Source organism: Dasypus novemcinctus, chromosome 24, assembly GCF_030445035.2.
Source record: "Dasypus novemcinctus isolate mDasNov1 chromosome 24, mDasNov1.1.hap2, whole genome shotgun sequence".
Classification (NCBI taxonomy): domain Eukaryota; kingdom Metazoa; phylum Chordata; class Mammalia; order Cingulata; family Dasypodidae; genus Dasypus; species Dasypus novemcinctus.
Window position 1 is genome coordinate 16,822,401 of NC_080696.1, and position 21,450 is coordinate 16,843,850.

At 40.4% G+C, this 21,450-nt stretch overlaps 1 protein-coding gene across 11 annotated transcripts in view; it reads left to right on the forward strand.

Moving 5' to 3' along the window:
- ZNF133 (zinc finger protein 133) overlaps positions 1-21,450 on the forward strand; it is a 54,630-nt gene that overhangs the window by 18,073 nt on the left and 15,107 nt on the right. For 3 of the 11 annotated variants that reach the window (XM_058287613.1, XM_058287612.1, XM_004472379.5), the window contains 5 exons: positions 4,159-4,553; positions 6,837-7,410; positions 15,637-15,702; positions 17,061-17,187; positions 17,604-17,699. In XM_058287613.1, coding sequence (XP_058143596.1) covers positions 7,402-7,410; positions 15,637-15,702; positions 17,061-17,187; positions 17,604-17,699 — 298 coding nt within the window. In that variant the 5' untranslated portion in view covers positions 4,159-4,553; positions 6,837-7,401. Of the gene's footprint in view, positions 1-4,158; positions 4,554-6,836; positions 7,411-11,293; positions 11,391-15,636; positions 15,703-16,186; positions 16,280-17,060; positions 17,188-17,603; positions 17,700-21,450 lie in introns of those variants that run through there. The other 8 variants (XM_058287615.2, XM_004472380.5, XM_071211572.1 and 5 more) reach the window with 6 other exon arrangements.

Below are 21,450 nucleotides of genomic sequence, written 5' to 3' on the forward strand. Positions count from 1 at the left end.
TAAATTATTCCAAAAAAATTGAAGAGGAGGGAAACACATTTTATGAAGCCAGTATCACCCTATTACCAAAGCCAGATAGTGATACTACAAGAAAAGAAAATTGCAGACCAATCTCTCTAGTGAACATAGATGCAAAAATTCTCAAAAAATAAATGCAAATCAAATCCAACAGCATATCAAAAGACTTATACACAGGAATGGATGTGCCTCAGTCAGTTGAGTGCCTGCCTTCCACATGGGAGGTCCCAGGTTTGGTTCCTGGTGCCTCCTAAAGAAGACAAACAAACAACAGCAGACAACAAGCAAAAATGAGCAGACACTGGGCAAAAGTAGCAAGCAAGACAATGAGCAAAAACAAGTGGGAGTGGATGTGGTTCAAGCAGTTGAGCACCTGCCTCCCACATGGTGGTCCCAGGTTTGTTTCCCAATACCTCCTAAAGAAAAAACAGACAACAAGCAAACAATGAACAAAAACAAGGAAACAGACAAGGGAGCCCTCTCGAGGAAGGAAAAATAAATATCAATACACCATGACCAAGTGTGTTTCAACATAAGAAAATCAATTAATGTAGTACACCACATTAACAGATTGAAGGGAAAACATCACAGGATCATCTCAGTCAATGTGGAAAAGGCATTCAACAAAATCTAGCATCCTTTCTTGATAAAAACACTTGGGACAATAAGAATAGATGGAAAATTCCTCAAAATGATAAAAGGCATGTATGAAAACCTCACAGTCAACATTGAATACAATGGGGAAAGGTTGAAAGCTTTCCCTCTAAGATTGGTAAAAAGACAAGGATGCCCACTGCCACCACTGTTATTAAACATTGTGCTAGAAGTTCTAGCTGGAGCAATTAGACAAGAAAAAAAAAGGCATCAAAATAAGAAAAGAAGAAGTAAAACTCTATTTGTGGATGACATGATCCTATATTTAGAAAATTCTGACAAGTCTTTGACGAAACTACTTGAGCTAATAAACAAGTTCAGCAAAGTGGCAGGATACAAGATCAGCATGTAAAACTCAGTAATGTTTCTGTACAGTAGTATTGAACAATCTGAGGAGGCAATCAGGGAAAATATTCCATTTACAATAGCAACAAAAACACTCGAATACCTAAGAATCAATTTAACTAGAGAAATACAGGACCTATATGCATAAAACTACAAAACAATGCTAAAAGAAATCAGTGAAGACTTAAACAAATGGAAAAATGTTCTGTGTTCATGGATTGGAAGACTAAATATTGTGAAGATGTCAATCCTACCCAAACTGACTTATAGATTAAATGCAATACCAATAAAAATTCCAACAGCTTACTTTACAGAAATAGAAAAGGCCATTTCCAAATTCATTTGAAAGGGAAAGTGCACCCAAATAGCCAAAAGCATTCTCAAAAAGAAGAGTGATATGAGAGGAATTTTGCTGCCTGACCTTGAAGCATTACAAAGCTACAGTGGTCAAAACAGCATGGTATTGGCATAAAGATAGTCATATGGATCAGTGGAATAGAATTGAGAGTTTCGACAAACTTGCCAAAGCCATGTTAAGGGGACAAAACAATCTCTTTAACAGATGGTGCTGGGAAAACTGGATACCCATAACCAAAAGAATGAAAGAGGACCCCTGTTTATCACTCCCTAGACAAGAATCAACTCAAAATGGATCAAAGATGTAAATATAACAGCCAGTACCATAAAACTACTAGGAGAAAATGTAGGGAAACATCTTAAAGACCTTGTGGTAGAGGAATAGGTATAGATCAGTGGTTGAGTGCCTGCTTCCTATATACAAAGGCCTGGTACCTACAAAAAAAAATTATAATCTTGTGGTAGGTATGTTTTCTTGGCCCTTACACCCAAAGCACGAACAACAAAAGAAAAAATAGATAAATAGGACTTTTTCAAAATTAACACTATTGCACCTCACAGGATTTTGTCAAAAGGGTAAAAAGGCAGCCCACTCAATGGGAGAAAATATTTGGAAATCACATTTCTGGTAAGGATTTTAATAACCGTGATATATAAAGAGATGCTACAACTCAACAATAAAAAGACAATGACCTGATTAAAAATGGACAAAAGCCTTGAATAGACATTTGTGCAAAGAACTACAAATCGCATAAAAACACGTGAAAAAATGTTCAGCATCACTAGCAATTAGGTCAGTGCAAATCAAAACTATAATCAGCTATCATTTCACACCTATTAGAATGGCCACTATTAAAAAGACAGAAATAAAAGTGTTGGGAGAGGATGTGGAGCCATAGGAACACACATTCACTGTTGGTAGGAATGTAGAATGGTACAGCCGCTGTAGAGGACTGTTTTGCCATTCTAAAGAAGTTGAATATAGATTTGCCATGTAACCCAGCAATACCACTACTGGTTATATACACAGAAGAATGAGAGCAGTAACACAAACAGACATCTGCACACTGATATTCACAGTGCTGTTACGCACAATTGCCAAAAGATGGAAACAACTCAGGTGTTCATCAACTGATAAAATGGATAAACAAACTGTGGTATATACACACAATGGAATATTATGCAGCTGTAAGAAGAAATGAAGTTGTGTAGCATATGACAACATGGATGAACCTGGAGGACATTATGTTGGCTGAAACAAACCAGACATAAAAGGACAAATGCTGTATGATTTTGCTAATATGAACTAAATATATTGTGTAATCTCATGGAGTTTTGTTTTTTTTTTAAGATTTATTTATTTATTTATTTCTCTCCCCTTACCCCCCCACCCCGGTTGTCTGTGTCTATTTTGCTGCATCTTCTTTGTCCGCTTCTGTTGTTGTGAGCAGCACAGAAATCTGTGTTTCTTTTTGTTGCGTCATCTTGCTGTGTCAGCTCTCCGTGTGGGCAGCGCCATTCCTGGGCAGGCTGCACTTTCTTTTGCGCTGGGCGGCTCTCCTTAACGGGTTGTACTCCTTGCGTGTGGGGCTCCCCTACGCGAGGACACCCCTGCGTGGCCCGGCACTCCTTGCACGCATCAGCACTGCGCATGGGCCAATCTCATGGAGTTAATAACTTCAATATAGGTCACCAGAAAAAAGATGAACGAGGTTAGAGAATGGAAAGCCAAGGGTTAACATGCAGAATTGGTAAAAAGAATGTGTATTAATCTTTGGAAATGAATGGAAAAGGTGAAATTACAACATAGATTTGTAACTACCAGTACATAATATAGCATTTTAATGATAAGGGTGTGACAGTGGTTTAAAAGGAAAGCCTAATGTCATATATATTAATAAAAGGAAAGCTAAAAAATGTAACATGGAACTGTGTAGCATAGTAAAACTGCATATGATATATGAATATGGATAAAATTGCATATATAAGACCATTTTTCTTTGAAACCAAACTAATATATGTTAACACTACAAGATGTTAATATCAGATTAAAAAACCCCACATTATGCTAAGTGAAAGAAACAGACACAAAGTACTACCTATTGTATGATTCCATTTATATAAAATGTAAATATAAATCAATTTATAAAAATTAGATTAGATTAGTGGTTATGTAGGGCTGGGGAAGGATATAGGGAATGCTGAGGGGTGTGGAGTTTTTTTCGGAGTAATGAAATTGTTCTAAAATTTTTGTGGTGATGAATGCATAACATTGTGATTATACTAAAAGCCATTGATTCCACACTTTGGATAGATCATATGGTATATGAATATATCTCAATAAAACTACTTAGAAATAAATAAAATAATCTTATTTTCTTGAGTGAGTTCTTTTGTTTTTTGTTGAAGAAAGGGTATGGGTTTTGCTGAAGAATATCTCAACATGTTTGGAGGCAGTCATGCTTTTTATTATAGTAATTGATTTCCTAATGTTGAACCAATTTTGCATTCCTGGCATGTTTTAGCTTACTCATTTCTAAAGCAAATACCATGCACTGGTTGACTTAAACAACGGGAATTTATTGGCTTATGGTTTTGAGGGTTTTTTTTTTTTTTTTGGTTTTGCTTGGTTTTTTGTAGTTTAAAGGTCAAATTTATTAGGAGATTAACAGATATATTTTACGTGGACTATAAGTACTGCACAGCTGACTTTAATTACAGTCAAGCACAGAGATATAGTCAGTGCCAACCTATTTGGTGGATACTCTTTTTCTTTTGTTCCAGGAAAAGTTAGATGCATAAGATTTGGACTTCGGTTTCATCATCAAGATGATGCTTCTCTCAGAAGACTGGCATTCTGGAACTGGCTGCAGGCAACCATTGGTCCTTGGCTTTTCTGTCACATGGCAGTGCACATGGCGGCCTCACCGGGCCTCTCCCTTCTTTTCTGTTTCCGTTGACCTTCAATTTCTGGCTGCTCTCTCTGGCCTTCTTTCTCTCTGACCTTCCCTATAAGGCCTTCAGTAATAGGATTAAGACCCATCCCAGCTCAGCTGGGCCACATCTTAACTGAAATAACCTCATCAAAAATCCTGTTTACAAGAGTTCACATTCCCAGGACTGGATCGAGTTTAAGGACCTGTTTTTCTGGCCTCCATAGCTCCAAACCACCAGGCTGGGTAAATCCCACTTTATTATGGTGAAATATTTTCTTATTATGGCATCTCCTCACTAGTATTTTATTTAGAATTTTGCTTCAGCATTTGTAAGTGATATTGGTCTATAATTTTTTTTAAACTGTCATTATTAAGTTTAGGTATTAATGTTATACTTGTTTAATAAAAAGCACAGGAAAGTTTCCTTCATCTTCAGTGCTCTAGCACAGCATTGGAGCATTGCAGTTACTTGATTTGAAGGGTTGGTAGAATTCCCTTATGACCAGCCAGGTGCAGTGCCTTTTTTGGGGGTAGTTCTTGGGTAATTGTCTATATTCTAGGGAAATTGGCCTATTTAAGCTTTCTGTCTCTAATGGGATAATTTTGGTAAAGTGTATTTCCCTGAGAAGTTATTTATTATATTTGGATTTTAAAATTTATTTGCATCCAGATCTGCAATCGTCTGATTAATGTTAAATTTTTTTCTTTGTGATTTTTTATTTAAATGTTTTTGTTCTCTTCCTTTTTTCCTTGATTAGGTTAGCTAGTGTTTCTTTTATTAATTTAAGAAATTGGGATTTAGACTTCTTAGATCTCCATTTTTTTGGTCATTAATTTCTGGTTTCACTTTCATTATTTCCTTCCTTGTGCTTTCTTTTGGTTTACTTTGTTATTTATTTATTGGCTCTTTGAGCTGGAAGTTTACTTTGTTTATTGCCATTCTTTCTTTTCTTTTTTTTTTTTTAGGCTTGTGCTCCAATATCTTTAAAAAAATTTTTTTTTTCTTATTTCTCCCCCCTACCACCCCTCCATTGTCTGCTCTTTGTGTCCTTTCACTGTATGTTCTTCTGTGTCTGTTGTCTTCTCATTAGGCAGCTCTGGGAACCCATCCTGGGACCTTCCAGAGTGGGAGAGAGGTGATCAGTCTCTTATTCCACCTCATCTCCCTAGTTGCTATGTCTCATATTGTGTCTTCTCTATGTCTCTTTTTTGTTGCGTCATCCTGCTGTGTCAGCTCTCCATGTGGGCGGCACCACTCCTGGGCAGTCTGCTCTCCTGCATGGGGCTGCACTCCTTGTACCGGGGCCACTCCTTGCATGGGGGGCACCTCTGGGTGGCGTGACACTCCTTGCTTGTGGGGCGACACTCCTTGCGTGCAGCAGCACTCCCTGTGGGCCAGCTCACCACACGGATCAGGAGGCCCTGGGTATCAAACCCTTCCTATATGGTAGGCAGATGCTCTATCAGTTGAGCCACATCCACTTCCCATCTTTCATTTTTATTTATAAAAGTAATTAAGGCAATAAATTTTCCTCACCCCACTGTTTTAAATAAATTCCATATATATATATATTTCTTATTATTTTTTCGAAATTCTTTCATTTCATTTTGTCTTTTCTCTTTCAAGAGTTGTTTAATAGAAAATTATTTCAGGTGGAAGGGTTTTTTGTGTGGGTTTTTTTAATTGATAATTTCTCATTTTATTACATTGTAATCCAATTGAGGTTTGTAAGATTTCTAAAGGAAATTATTGTTTTATTTGTGGTCCATTTTTGTGACTGTTCCATGTGTGCTTAAGATGAAGGGGTTTGTGTAAAGTTAGAAATAATCTTTCTTATTATGTTATTTGGAGCCTCTCCTTAATTTTTTCTTTCAATTTATCTTTCTTGTACTAGAATTGGTATGTTAAAGTCTCTTATTATTTGGTGTATTTCTTTTTATTTCTCTGCATTTCTTATAATTCTTGCTTTCTAAAGCTGATTGCTGTGTTCTTTAGTCCGTAGATACATAGGTATTATATCTTCTATATGAAGTATGGCCTTTAGCATTAAAAAGTGACCTTTATCATATTTGATGCCTTTTAAATTTTAATTCTACTTTGATATCAGTATCACTTGATCTCTCTTATTGTTTTGTTTTGTTTTTTCCATTTGCTTGTATACCTCTGTCTATTTCATTATTTGTAGACATTTTGAAACATTTTAGTTTAGGTATATTTCTTATACACTGCATGTAATTGTTTTATGAGCTAAATTGAAAATTCTTTTCTTTTAATCAATACATTAAGTCCTTATTCACCTTTTATTAATAAGACCAGTATGTTGGTTTAAAATCAGCCTTACTATCTTATCTTATAACTAGTATATCCGTATTATATTTTCTATTTCCCCCCTCTATTTAAAGTGTTTTCCTCATGCTTTTAATTTTATTTTGGTCTTAGGAAGGTTTGTAATTATTTTCCCTAATGATTACCTTCATACTTATATATATATATTTTTTTCTTTCTCCCCTTCCCCCTTGCCCCAGTTGTCTGTTCTCTGTGTCCATTTTGCTGTGTGTTCTTCTTTTATCTGCTTCTGTTGTTGTCAGTGGCATGGGAATCTGTGTTTCTTTTTTTTGCATCATCTTGTTGTGTCAGCTCTCTGTGTGTGCGGCACCATTCCTGGGCAGGCTGCACTTTCTTTTGTGCTGGGCGGCTCTCCTTACGGGCGCATTCCTTGCACATGGGGCTCCCCTATGTGGGGGACACCCCTGTGTGGCACGGCACTCCTTGCGCACATCAGCACTGCGTGTGGGCCAGCTCCACACGGGTCAAGGAGGCCCAGGGTCTGAACCGCAGACTTCCCATGTGGTAGACGGACACCCTAACCCCTGGGCTAAGTCCATTTCCCATGTACTTATATATTTTAAAATGCTCTTAATTCCCCTGATTTCTTATTTAACATGTTATTGTCTGGTTTGTTAATTTTTAAAAAATTCCTTCCAACCCCGAGATAGCTCCCTCGTCTGTTTGCTCATTGTTTTTGTTTGTTGTCGGCTTGTTGTCTGTTTTTTCTTTAGGAGACACTGGGAACCAAACCTGGAACTTTCCATGAGGGAGGTGGGTACTCAATCTGCTCTCTGGTCATTTGTTTTTTGTTTCTTTAAGATTTGTTATTTATTTTTCCATCCTTCCCTTTGTTGTTTGTGCTCACTGTCTGCTCTATGTGTCTATTTCTTGTGTGCTCTCTGTGTCTGCACATCTTCTTTTTAGGAGGTACCGGGAACCAAACCCAGGACCTCCCATGTGGGAGGGAGGTGCCCAATCACTTGAACCACCTCCACTCCCTGCTTGTTGTATCTCTCATTGTATTTCCTCATTGTGTCTCATCATTGTGTCAACTTGTTGAAACATCTTGTTGCGTCATCTGGTTGTGTCAGCTCTCTGCGCCAGCCTGTCATGTCAGGTCACTGTCTTGATTATCTTCTTTAGGAGGCTCCGGGAACCAAACCTGGGACCTTCCATGTGGTAGCTGGGCACCCAGCTGCTTGAGTCTCATTTGCTTCCCTGCTCATTTGTTTTCGCTTGTTGTTTACTCATTGTTTTTGCTTGTTTTTTCTCATTCTCTGCTTGCTGTTTTTGCTCATTGTCTGCTTGTTGTTTTTGCCTGTTGTCTGCTTGTTGTTTGCCTTCTTTAGGAGGCACTGGAAACTGAACCCAGGGAGGCAGTCACTCAACTGCTTGAGCCCTATCTGCTCCCTGGTTTGTTAATTTTTAGTGGTATCTTTTAATTCCCACCTATTGCCTATATCATATTTGATATGCTTTTTAAACTTTTCAACTCTGCTCTCTCTTCACATTCCCCTGGGGGTGGGGGAGAGTTGGTTCACCACCCCACTGTTCCGAGGGGTTGGGCCTGTTCTCCAGAGATTGGAGGGAGTATGGCCATCATCTCAGAGTTCTTGGAGAGTGAGGCCTAGTAGCCACACAGATGCCTGATGAGGGTTGGAGCTGAGAAGATGGCCCCTGGGCAAGCCCTTGAAAGGTGTGGGGCTGCTGCTCCATGAGGCACCAAGGAAAAGAAATCATCGTTCTATAGATGACTCTCAGACTTGGAATCTAGTGGAGTATGCCCTGGAGGTTTTCTGAAGTGTTTGGGACCCATGGCTCCTATTTTCCTTCCAATTTTTCCCCTTTGATAATGGAAAAGTTTATTCTATGACTGCCCCTCCTTTGTATGTTGGAAGCAAATAACTTGTTTTCTAAGTTTCACAAGTCTAAATCTGAAGGGGAATTTTGCCCCAAGACAGACTGCATGCCTATAACTGATTTTGATGAGATTTCGTACTTAGTATTGTTACTAAAATGATTTAAGACTTTTTGAAATATTGTCATGGAATGAATGTATTTTACATATGGAAAGAACATGTCTTTTTGGGATCCAGAGGGTGGAATGACTCAATAGTTTGATGCTTTTTGAGGATCCCAGAAAAGATCATGTTCTTAGAGCTAATGCATTCCTGTGAGTGTGGGTCCCTTTGATTGGATTGGGTTCAGCAGGGGCGGGGGGGGGGGGGGGGGGGGGGTTGATTGGATTGCTTTAGGGAGGTGTGAGCCAGGGTGCATCTTTCCTCTTGTTGGAGGCCTTTATAAACAGAGGACTGAAAGCACAGACACACAGGAAAAGCAGCAGAGACGGAGAAAAAGAGCCCAGGAATTCAGAGGGGAACCTGGAAGAGAAGAAGCCACAGGCGGAGCAGCCAGAAGATGAAGCAACAAAACCCAGAAGAGAAGCAGATGTGCCTCACCACTCCTGGCAGGAATCCAGGATTGCCAGCAGCTGACCTTCGGTGAGGCAGCATCTCTGGTGCTGCCTTGTTTTGGACATTTTCACAGCCTCGGAACTGTAAGATTTTAACCTCATAAATTCCCATTATAAAAGCCAACACATTTTGGTACATTGCTCCCAGGAGCATTTAGCAAACTAATACAGAAATTGGTGCCACACACTTTGGTCAAGCAAGTACTGGCCTAATTGTTACTATGAAGACACTTTGTAGACTTAAGTCCTTAGTAAGCTTATTGCACCTATGGCTGCTTACACCTACAATCAACTAGAGATTGCCTTCTCCAGTCAGTGGAAGGTCTTAAAAGGGGAAGTGCCTCTTCAGCAGGCAGAAGAGAGAATTCCCATCGCTACTTCAGACAGACAGGTTCTCTGAGGAGTTCATTAAGGACCGTCGTCAGAGTTCCTGGCTTGCATCCTGCCCTACGGAATTTGGACTCATGTATCCCCACAGTTATGTGAGACAATTTTATTAAATCTCACAATATTTACAGATGTCTCCTGTCAGTTCTGTTTCCCTAGAGAACCCTGACTAATATAGTCAGAGTTTTAGTACAGTAGAGTTTTAAATATTAGTTTTGTTGCATTGTTTTGTCTTTTTTCTTCTTCATGAACTGCAATTATATGAATGTTATTTCTGCTTTTCCTGATTTCCATTTCAGCCACACTTTCTCTGACCCTTTTTACTGTTTTCTGTATCTCATTTTTATTTTCTTAAGTTATTTTCCTGCTTCTCGTCATTGCCTGTTGTTTCCCCTTGAGTCTGTTCTTCCTTGGGTATTTTATCTTTTCTGATACAATTTTGTCTCTTTTCTTTCTGAATTTGTCAACTCATTTTTTTCTTCTTTTTTTTTTTTTTTTTTTGTCCCTTTCTCGTCTTAGTTTTGAATTTTTGATTCAAGGTGATTACTCTTATTTTCAGATGCTTGTTTGAGAATATTTAAAACAGTTTGGAAGGTTTTGATACAGTTTTTCCTATGTCACCATTGTGTATGTGTACTTGCAGTTTTCATTAGCTGGACTGTTTGAATTCTCATTTTCTGTTTTGTTGTTATATGTGTTTTCAATAAAGGAAAACAGCAAGTCTGCATTTCTTTAGCTGGAACCATCAGATCCCAGTATTTTTGAGATTTTCTAGTTCAAGAAGTATTCTTCTGTCAGTGTAGCAAAGTATGATTCTTTGGATTATGGGAGGAGGAGGGATTGTGTGTCCTTTGGGTTTTTGCTTGTTTTTTGCAGGATCCTGAATTTTCCCCACTTGCTTTTTTCACTTCACCTTGCAGTTTCCAATGGATGCTTCTTTCTTGCTTGTAACCTCTTTCCCCCTAGAGCACTACATTTGCATTTCATCCTGCATGCCTTATTTTTCTTTTTATTAATTATCTTTTTTTTAAAAGATACATAAATCACACAAAATGTTACATTAAAAAATTTAAGAGGTTCCCATATACCCCACTTCCCACACCCCCACTCCTCCGTCACTGACAACTTCTTTCATTAGTGGTACATTCATTGCATTTGATGAGTACATTTTGGAGCACTGCTACACAGCATGGATTATAGATTATGTTGTAGTTTACACTCTCCCCCAGTCCATTCAGTGGGTTATGGCAGGAATATAATGTCCTGCATCTGTCCCTGCAATATCATTTAGGACAACTCCCAAGTCCCAAAAATGCCCCATTATCACACCTCTTCTTCCCTCTCCCTGCCTTCAGCAACTCCCGCGGCCACTGTCTCCACATCAATAATATAATTCCTTCCATTGCTAGAGTCACAATAATTCTATAGTAGAATACCAGTAAGTCCACTCTAATCCATATTTCATTCCTCCATCCTGAGGACCCTGGGGTGGCAATGCCCACTTCACCTCTCAATTGAGAGGAGGCTTAGATCCCACATGGCTGATGGATGAAATTCTCCTGCTTGAAGCTGTAAGACTCTCTCAGTCTTCTGAGTGTGATGGAGTTGGACTCAGATGTGACCTCTCTACACATGCCTCTGCTCTCACTTTTACTGAACCTGTGGTTGGCACTGGGGTTGGTGTATGCTCAGGAGACTTGAATCTCTGATTTGAATCTCTGGACTTCCTATGTGCCAGATGGGCCCTGAGCCTCAGCAGAGTTGCAGTACCTACTCTCTGGTTCGTTGGACTTACCCAGGTCAGCTAACAGGAAGGTGAGGATGGTCAACCACCACGCCAGAGAACCGAGAGAGTCTACAGCTGCAGACACTTTCAAGTGCCTTCCCTGTAGTAAGTGTTCTGACCTATTGGTATCCTTTTTCAGTATTTTATTTTCTGATGTTTTTTTTAAATCAATTTTAAGGCTATCATTAGTGTCCCTCTTTTTGCTTACATGTAGTTTTTTCCCCCTCAAGTCGCCTTTGTTCTCCCTGAAGGCTTACCCTGGGGAGTATGGATGATAGCTCTCTGGTTTAGTGTTTTTAATATTTTTATTTAAAGGTAATTTGAAATTAGGACATTCTCGGTCTAGTTGTTCTGAGTGTATATGCTTTGTGTTGTTTACTTGTGTTTCTGGAAGTCTAAGGTGTTTAGCAATCCTCTGTTACTTGACTGGACTCAAACTCTAAATTTGATTTCTCTTGTAGTGAGCAGTAGCTGAAATTCCGCACAGCTCATTCACCGTCTAGGTGTTATTATCTACCTGAGCTCCTGTTGTCCTTGCCTTATGCTTACACAGTTCAGGATCCAGCTAAGACTTTTAAGAGGTGTTTATATGTAGATTTGGGGTCTCCATCCTTTGCTGCTCCCACTTTTCTAGGATTTTGCCATGTAATTTCCAGGCAGTCCGGCAGCCTCAGACTCTTGTTCCCTTGTGCCACATGGACTAGGAGCATCCTCAGGTGAAAAACCAGTTAAATACAGGTCTCACCCAATGGGCGGCCCCTTTTTCAAGGGTCATGCCCCCCTCCAGCTTCTGACTATTTTTAGTTGCAGTGTCTTCAACTGGTAGCTTCTTATATTTTTCTTAGGGTTTATAGTTATTAGCATGGTTAATTTGATACAAGCTGTTTCCCCAGTGTCAGAGTCTAATGCTATTGGTTTTTAATTCAGTCATTTTTGTCCTTTTAAAAAGCATCATATTTTTCTGTCCTCCTCTTACCATTTTACCCCCTGCTTTCTAGAGTTGAATGCAAGTGAAAACAATGAGGGTTTTGTGTGTGTTTAAAAAAAATACATTGGTAATTTAAAAAATGGGTGGAGTTGCACATCAGAAATGCAGGAATCACTCATGTGATTGTTGGAATTATAAATTGGTATACCTTTGAAAGGGCAATCCAACTGTATAAACAAGTGTTCAATATTATACCCAATAATTCCATTCCTTTGTCACTCATATAAAAGTAGAGACATTTACAAAAAGGTGTTGAGTATAACCTTCTTGGGGATAAACAGTACAATCTCAATGCCAATTGATAGAGAAATACTTCTTAAAGGAAATGTGGTCTGCTCATAGAAATAGTACAGTATTTATTACAAAGATTGGAGTCAGGTCTGAGTTCTGGCATGTAGATAGCCCCAAGGTGTATTATTTATGAATAAAGAAAATGCACAGCTGATTCTTAGGTGCTGTGAGAACAGTGGTGAGAACCAAGGTCACCCTTGTTTAAATGAAAACAACTCAGAACAGCACAGATGTTTTTCATTTATGGGAAAATAACATTTGCACATGTACACAAATATGAATGGAAGTAATAGACAACTTTCGGGAAGATTAGAGAGACACAGGACTCACTTCTCTCCTGGAAAAATAGCTAGGAGACAGGCAGAAATGGCCTGGAAAAAAAAATGTTCTAGGGTTCAGGGCACCAGGGGAAGGGTGGACACCAGCCCAGAAGAGACAGGGGCAAAGGAGGAGAATCTCAACAGGAAAAATCTGTGCGTAAAAGCTGAGGGTGCTGCTGTAGGTGCCTTGGAGCAGACAGCTTTGAATTCTCCAGCTCTGGCTGGTGGCTACAAGGGGCCACAGCAGTCCACCTTCCCAGGAAAGGGGAGAGAAGGATGCAGCCTCAGGTTGATTCAGACTTTGGCCTACAGATTCGGTCTGCTGTGTCCCACGAGCCCTGCCAGACTGGGCGCAGCCATGCCATTGTTTGCCCTGGGAGATGGCAGGGGACTGAAGAGATCGACTCCCTACTGACTGGGACCGGTTGTTGAAGATGCAGAGGGAAATGGAATTATTTCCTACCTGGGAAAAGTGAGGGGGGTATAGGCAAAGTTAGAGAACAGCCTCTGAGAAAGTTTGATTTGTGAGGCTCTAAATTGCCCTGAGGCAGGATCCTCTGCCACCTTGTTGCCTGTGCAGCTGTGACACATTTCCACCATGGTTTGAACTGAGAAGTCTGTTGAAGAGCGCCACCTGCTGGTGGACTAAGAAGTGCATGTGAGGAAATTAAAAGTAAATAAATGAATGGCTTTTTCCTGCCTTTACACCCTTCCTCCCCACGGCCCTTGGAAGTGGGTCGGCAACCCATTACTGGGTCCATGGCACATCATAGTGTTTGTAATTAGCAAAGCTATTATATGGGTATGACAGTGGTTGAAAGGGAAAGTCTAAGGTCATGTACATTACTAAAAGGAAAGCTAAAAAAAGCAACATGGGATGGTATAGCATAACAAAACATCATGTGAAATATAAACTCATTACTTTCAGTCTTCTGACTTCTGTTGATTCTTTCCAACTCTAACGTGGTCATTACACTTATAATTAAATATAATGAAACTGAACCACAAAAATGAATTTCTTTACCTTCTCTTATGGGTGATTTGCAATTTTATTTAATTTCTCCTCTGACTGTTTCATCAAAATCGTAATATTTATTAGTTCAATCTGAAATTGTGTTCTTCATTGTTTCAAAATTGATCCATTCTTTTGGACATTTTTTTTCTGTGATTATTGCTTTATATATATATTTTAAGATTTGTTTTATTTATTTCTCTCCCCTTCCCTGCCCCAGTTGTCTGTTCTCTGTGTCCATTTGCTGCGTGTTCTTCTTTTTGTCCGCTTCTGTTGTTGTCAGTGGCACGAGACTCTGTGTTTCTTTTTGTTGCGTCAGCTCTCCATGTGTGCGGCGCCACTTCTGGCAGGCTGCACTCTTTTTGCACTGGGTGGCTCTCCTTATGGGGTGCACTCCTTGTGCGTGGGGCTTCCCTACGCAGGGGACACCCCTGAGTGGCAGGGCACTCCTTGCGCACATCAGCACTGCACGTGGGCCAGCTCCACATGGGTCAAGGAGGCCCAGGGTTTGAACCGTGGACCTCCCATGTGGTAGACAGATGCCCTAAACCACTGGGCCAAGTCCGCTTCCCGATTATTGCTTTAGGTTTTACTGGTTTCATTCTCACCACAGAGTTTTCTCTGTCCTGACTACTCAATTAAAAATTGTACACTTTTTACCTGTTAAGTGAAAATTACCGTAATAAAAGTAACATTATAATTAATATCCTTCCATGCATTGTCTTGATTTAATAGTTCTTTAATATTTTGTCATATTTGCTGCATCTCTCTTTTTGATGGTTTTTGGGTGTTTTTAAATACCTTTTGTTTAAAAATGGAAATTATCAAACATATTCAAAAGAATCTAGAATAGAGTAATACTATAATAAACCCATGCCCAGTTTTATTACCCTGTGGGAATCTTTTTTTAAATTTTAAAAATTTATTTCTCTCCCCTTCCCCCTCCCCTCCCCCCACCTGTTGTCTGCTCTCTGTGTGTCCATTTGCTGTGTGTTCTTCTGCATCTGCTTGCATTGTCAGGCGGCACTGGGAATCTGTGTTTTTTGTTGTTGTTGTTACGTCATCTCGCTGCGTCAGCTCTCTGTGCAGGGCCACTCCTGGGTGGGCTGCGCTTTTATCATGTAGGGCAGCTCTCCTTGTAGGGCGCACACCTTGCACATGGGGCACCCCATCGTGGGGGTGCCCCCGCATGGCACGGCACTCCTTGCATGTGATAGCACTGCGAGTGGGCCAGCTCACCACACGGGTCAGGAGGCCCTGGGGATCAAACCCTGGACCCTCCATATGGTACACAGACGCTCTATCAGTTCAGCCACGTCCACTTCCCCCTGTGGCAATCTGGTTTCCTTTTTCTTTGTCTTATTTTTTTCTGAGATGTTTTCAAACCAAATTTTAAAAATCATTTTCATCCATAAATACTTCAATATGTATTTCTTTAAAAAGAATACCACAATACCATGTCCTCAATCTACCAAATTAATAATGATGTGTTATTATCTACTGTCAAGTTAATTTTTGCACTTCCTCAGCCTCAAAAATGTCCTGCATAGGGCTTGTTGGGATTAGGACAGCTTGGGGCTGACCCTGATGGAGGCCCGCCTCCTTGGGCCTTTTTCTAGGGCCCTAGTAGAGAACCCCAGTGTTACACACCCAATTGTGGGTCAGGAGAGCAAGCCCCACTTCACTCACAGGGAGAGCATTTCCACCTGACGCCCTGTCTTTTCTATGTTTCTTACTCAGTTCTGCCTGCTGAGATATATCAGTCCAGGAGAAATGACCACGGGGTCCCAGAGAGCAAGCGGAGAGGTGAGTATTTTTGGCATTTCCACACTGGCTGGCCGAGGATGGGCATTATTCCCTTCTCTTGCCCCACCTTCCTTGTCGGTACCTGGCAGGGTACAGCTCCAGTCTTGGAGGTGTGACTCACCCTACCTGCAGCCCTCCCTCAGCATCCCTTTCTGTTCCTCCCGTGAATCGGTCCTTCACCAAGTAGTTACGTGGCCCCTGAACACCATTCAATTCTACAGTAGAGCGTAGAGTCCACAGTCCTTCGTTTGTCTTCTCGACTTCTACAGGTTTCTACTGCCCCCTTCCTGCTCAGTATTCTACCACTGGGCCCCTTAAATTCCTCCCGGGAGGTCCTCCCTACTGGGCTTCCTCTCTTCCATTGCCCACAGCCCCTTCCAGGTAGCATGTGTTTCTATTTTCTGTTCTGTCAGTGGAAAAATAATAGAAATACTAGGTTATATTCATTCCCTCAACTAATTTAGTATGTCAGTCACTGTTCTAGGCACTTGGAATTCAGCAATAAACAAAATGAACAAAAACGTTCCAGTTCACATGGAATTTATAGTCTGTTGCAGAAGACAATAAATACTTACCGGTAAGTTAGAGCAAAGGAGGCCTTAAAAAGAGTAAACCTGGGCACAGCGATGAGAACAGGGTGTCGAGATGAACTTTGGGATCAAAGGGCCAGGAAGACCCTCCCGTTGCACCCTCAGTGTGCGCCCGGTTCTTCACAGTGGTGACCTCGTTCAGTGTCCTGGTACCCACGTTTCAGCCAGGAGAAAGGGAGGCACTGAGAGGTTGAGTTACCTGTCCAGGGCACGCTCGTTGGCGGGAAAGGTGGACCGCACACCAGGCGGCATGGCTCAAGCACCTGCTCTTCACCACTCCCTGCTAGTGCCTCTCAGGCCCGGGAAGGGTGAGGGGCTGTGGAATGTAGTTGGGAAGGACTGAGCTGTGGTTTAGTCTGTCATTGAACTTCTTGAATTTCAGTACTCAGGTACTTCAGCGTTAACGGTCCTGGCTAGACCGTTTAATCTTTTAAGTTCTTAAAACTCAGAGAGTCTGTTTTGCTTTACTGTCTAATGTTTATCTATTGTTTGCTTTTCTTTCTGCTGCGATTTAAATACTTCCAAAGTTAGGGACTCTGTTATATGTATACCCCCAGGCAGCCCACCCAGACCTTGGCTATGTGGTTCACAAATACTGCTGGCTGCATAGGGATAGGGGCTCAAGGGCCTTAGAACACATGGCACCAGGGTCACTGCCAAAGGCAGAATCCGGATCTCTCACCCACCCTCCCTTGGTGGCCTTCTCGCCCCTCACCCTGTGCCATGGCGAGGCTGGCTCTCGGTGAGCAGGGCTGTGTTGTGTTGCAGGCACACATGGCGTTCAGGGATGTGGCTGTGGATTTCTCCCAGGAGGAGTGGAGGCTGTTGAGTCCTGCTCAGAGGACTCTGTACAGGGAGGTGATGCTGGAGAACTACGGCCACCTGGTGTCGCTGGGTAAGGACGGCTTCTCTTGGGACTCGCACTCTTGCTGCTGGGCATTTTAGGCTGTACTTGAAGCAGTCATCTCACTTTCCAACTTTGCCTTTGTGTTGGACCCAAAATTGAAGATATTCTGTTCCCTGTTTCCCCAGGGAAGGATGGATCTTGTGGAGTCTTTGCTTGTGTTGTGGTGATGCTCTGCATTTCTAGACCTTTTATCCCAGGCTGGACTCTTTCTAGGTCATCTTCCTCTAAAAGAGGGATCAGTGTGCTCCCACCCAGGTTCACCTTCCCTACTCACCCCTTCCATTGCTGAGAGCTTACTAGTCTCAGATTTTCCAAACCACCCTTTGAAGTTCCTCACCTGAGTCCTGGAAGGGGCCCTTGAACCCACATCCCACAGTTACCTTGTTTTCTTTTCCTGTGAATAGGAATTCCATTTTCTAAACCAAATCTCATCACCCAGCTCGAGCAAGGGAAAGAGACCTGGCGAGAGGAAAGAACATGTCCACCGGCCACCTGTCCAGGTGAGTGGGGACCGCTGGGCAAATGGGACCCAGTGCTCAACAGGCTGGAAGGGAGGGGCATCAGGTATAAGGGAGGAAGCTGTTTTCCTGACCTTCTAGGCGGCTGGTTAGATGGCCTGGGACCGCCTTCCCTCCAGACCTTGGTTTTCTCTCGAGGGAGGACTTCCTGGTGTCTTGTCTCCTTCCTCCACTGGGAGCCCTCTTCCTTCCTCCTGGCTTGCCTTCTCTGTCTCGTTCAGTTTTCTACATTCTTGGGTTTCTTTCTCTTGTTGGTGCTATTTTTTAAAAAGATCAGGTAAGAATGTTGGGGGTGGGGGGAACTGACTGAGTTAAAGAAAGAAGGCAAGCTCAGTAGGAGGAAGGAAGGCTGAAGAGCCAGGCAAGAAATTGACATGGATTTCTCAACCACCTGTGAATTAAGAATTTGTTCGTGGTTTTTTTTTTTAGAATTAAAAAAAATAATTTATATATTTAGAGCAGTTAATAGGTTTTTAGAAAAATCATGCAGAAAGTATAGAGTTCCCCAAACCTCCCCCACACACACACATACACAGTATTTCCAATTATTAACATGTTGTTTTAGTTTGGTACATGTATTACAACTGATCCATCAGTATTATTATAGGTATATTATTATAGTTTACACTAGGGTTCACTCGTTTTGTATAATTTAATGGGGTTTCTTTTTAAAATTTCTTATTTTAACCCCTTTAAAGTATACAATTTAGTGGTGTTAATTGCATTCACAATGTTGTGCTACCATCACCACTATCATTACCAAAACTTTTCTATCCTCTTATCCAGAAACTTTGTACCAATTAGGCATTCTCCACCCCCACCCCTGCCCCTGATATCTTGTATTCTAATTTCTGACTATGAATTTGCATAATCTATTGTGTCATATAAGTGGGATCATACAATATTTGTCCTTTTGTATATGGTACATTGGCTTATTTTAATTAACATGAGGTCTTCAAGGTCTATCCATGTTGTAGCATATACCAGTACTTCACTCTTTATCATGACTAATATTCCATTGTATGTATATGGCATATTTTGTTTATCCATTTATCTGTTGATGGACACTTGGGTTGCTTCTTCTTTTGGCTATAGTGAATAATGCTGCTAAGAAGGCTAAATATCTGTTTGAGTCCCTGCTTTCAATCATTTTGGGTATATACACAGAAGTGGGACTGTCAGGTCATATGGTAGTTTTATGTTTTAACTTTCTGAGGAATCATCAAACTATTTTACACAGCGGCCGTACTATTTTACATCATCTCCAACAATGCACAAGTGTTCTTATTTCTCCACAGTCTTGCCAACACTTATTATTTTCCATTTTAGGATAATAATCATTTTAGTGGGTGTGAAGTGGTAGCTCATTGTGGTTTTGATTTGCAATTCCCTGATGGCTAATGAGACTGAGCATCTTTTCATGTGCTTATTGGCCATTTGTATATGATCTTTGGAGAAATATCTATTCGTGTTCTTTGCCTTTTTAAAAAAAAAAACTTTTATTTTAAAATAATTTCAATCTTATAGGACAATTGCAATTTTAACATTTTGCCACCTTGCCATATTAGTCTGTTTGTCTTATCTATCTGTCTATTATCTGGACATTTGAGAGCAGGTTGCACATATCATACTCCTTGAACACAATACTTCCATTTACATTTTCTGTGAACAAGGATATACACTTATGTGATTACCTTAAGTGCAGTTATCAAATTCAAGAAATTTAATGTTGATATAAAGTTTACATTCTACACTCAATTTCTCTTATACCCCAAACATGTCCTTTTGAGCCTTTTCACCTCCATTTTTAGATTTCATCTGGTATCACGTATTGCATGTAATTGTCATTATCTTTTTAGTTTCTTTTCCTTTCTCTTTTTTTTAATTGTAGAACCATATTTACAGCATTAATCTTCCCTTCTCAGTCCCTCAAAAATACCATTCAGTGGGGTTAATCACATTGACAATGTGCAGTACCTCCATCACCATCCATTGCTATAACTTTCCCTCCATCCCAAATGAAACTACACTCATTTTGCAATAACTCCACATTGCCCCTGCCTCCCACCCTTGGTAACTTGTACTCTACTTTCTGTCTCTATAAGTTTGCATATTCTCTGAGATTTTCTTTGTAGTTACCATAAGGCTTAACTCTAACATCTGAAATCTATAACAGTCTCATTTGCTTTGATGCTAGTTTAACATGTTCAGTAATGTACATAGATCATGTTTCTGTACTACTCCATCCCCCACCTTTGTTCTTTTCACAGATTATATACTTATACATTATGAAATCCAAAACCATTGATTTATCAGTACGTTTTATGCATTTGCCTTTTATTTGTTTGTTTTTGTAGGAGGTACCGGGGATTGACCCTGGGACCTCATGCATGATGCAGGCGCTTAACCACTGAGTTACACCCACTCCACCTGCATTTGCCTTTTAGACCTTGTAGGAAGCAAAAAGTGGAGTTACAAGTCAAAACTACAATAGTACTGGTATTTGTATTTAGCCATGTCTTGATCTTTACTGGAGATCTTTTTTCTTCACGTGACTTTAGTCAATTGTCTAGTGTCCTTTCCTGCAGAACTCCCATTAGTATTTTTTGTAGGGCCAATCTAGTAGTGATGAACTCCTTCACCTTTTGTTTATCTGGAAATGTCTTAATTCTTCCCTTATGTTTGAAAAACAGTTTGCCAGATAGAGAATTCTTGGTTGGCAATTTTTTGCTTGCACCACTATATCTTCCCAATGTATCTCCCGTTGCTTTTTTTGCATCCATGGTTTCTGATGAGAAATCTGCATTTAATCTTATTGAGGCATGTTGTATAGGACATGTTGCTTCTCCCTGGCCACTCTCAGAATTCTCTTTATCTTTGTCATTTGATAGTTTGATTATAACTTGGCCAGATGTAGATGTATTTGGATTTATCCTATTTGGAGTTTGTTGTGCATCTTAGATGTGTATATTCATGTCTTTTGTTACATTTGGGAAAATTTTGACCATTATTTCTTTCAATGTTCTCTCTACCCTTTTCTCCCTTTCTTCTCCTTCCAGGACTCCCATAATGTATATATTGGTGTGCTGTGATGGTGTCCTACAGATTCTTCAGGCTCTTTTCACATGTCTTCTTTCTTCTTTCTGCTCCTTAGACTGGATGATTTCAATCGTCTTATCTTCATCATCACTGATTCTTTCTTCTGACAGCTCCAATCTCTGTTGAACCCCCTTTCGGGAATTTTAAATTTCTGTTATTGTGATCTTTAGCTCTTTTTGGCTCCTTTTTATATTTTTCATCTCTGTTGATATTTTCTTTGTATTCATCTCTCATTTTCCTGATTTCCTTTAGTTCTCTGACCATATTTTCCTTTAGTTCTTTGAGCATATTTAGGACCATTTTTTAAAAGTCTGTGTCTGGAATGTGGCAGGTCTGGTTTTCCTCAATGATGGTTTCTAATGCTTTAATCTCCTTTGCCCGGGCTATGACTGCCTATATCTTGGATGTTTTGTAATCTTTTGTTGAAACCTAGGCATTTCAATGTATTTGTATGTTAGTGATAGAATTTAGACTCCAGGGCATCTGTTCATTAAGCTTGTATCCAGCTAGTGTTATGACAGGTCCCCAAAAAAGGAAAAAAGAAAATATCTTCCCCACTTTCAGCAGATTGACCTTTGTGAGTGCTCTCCTTCAGGGCTTGTCCATACAATGAGTTTGGAGAATAGATCCAGGC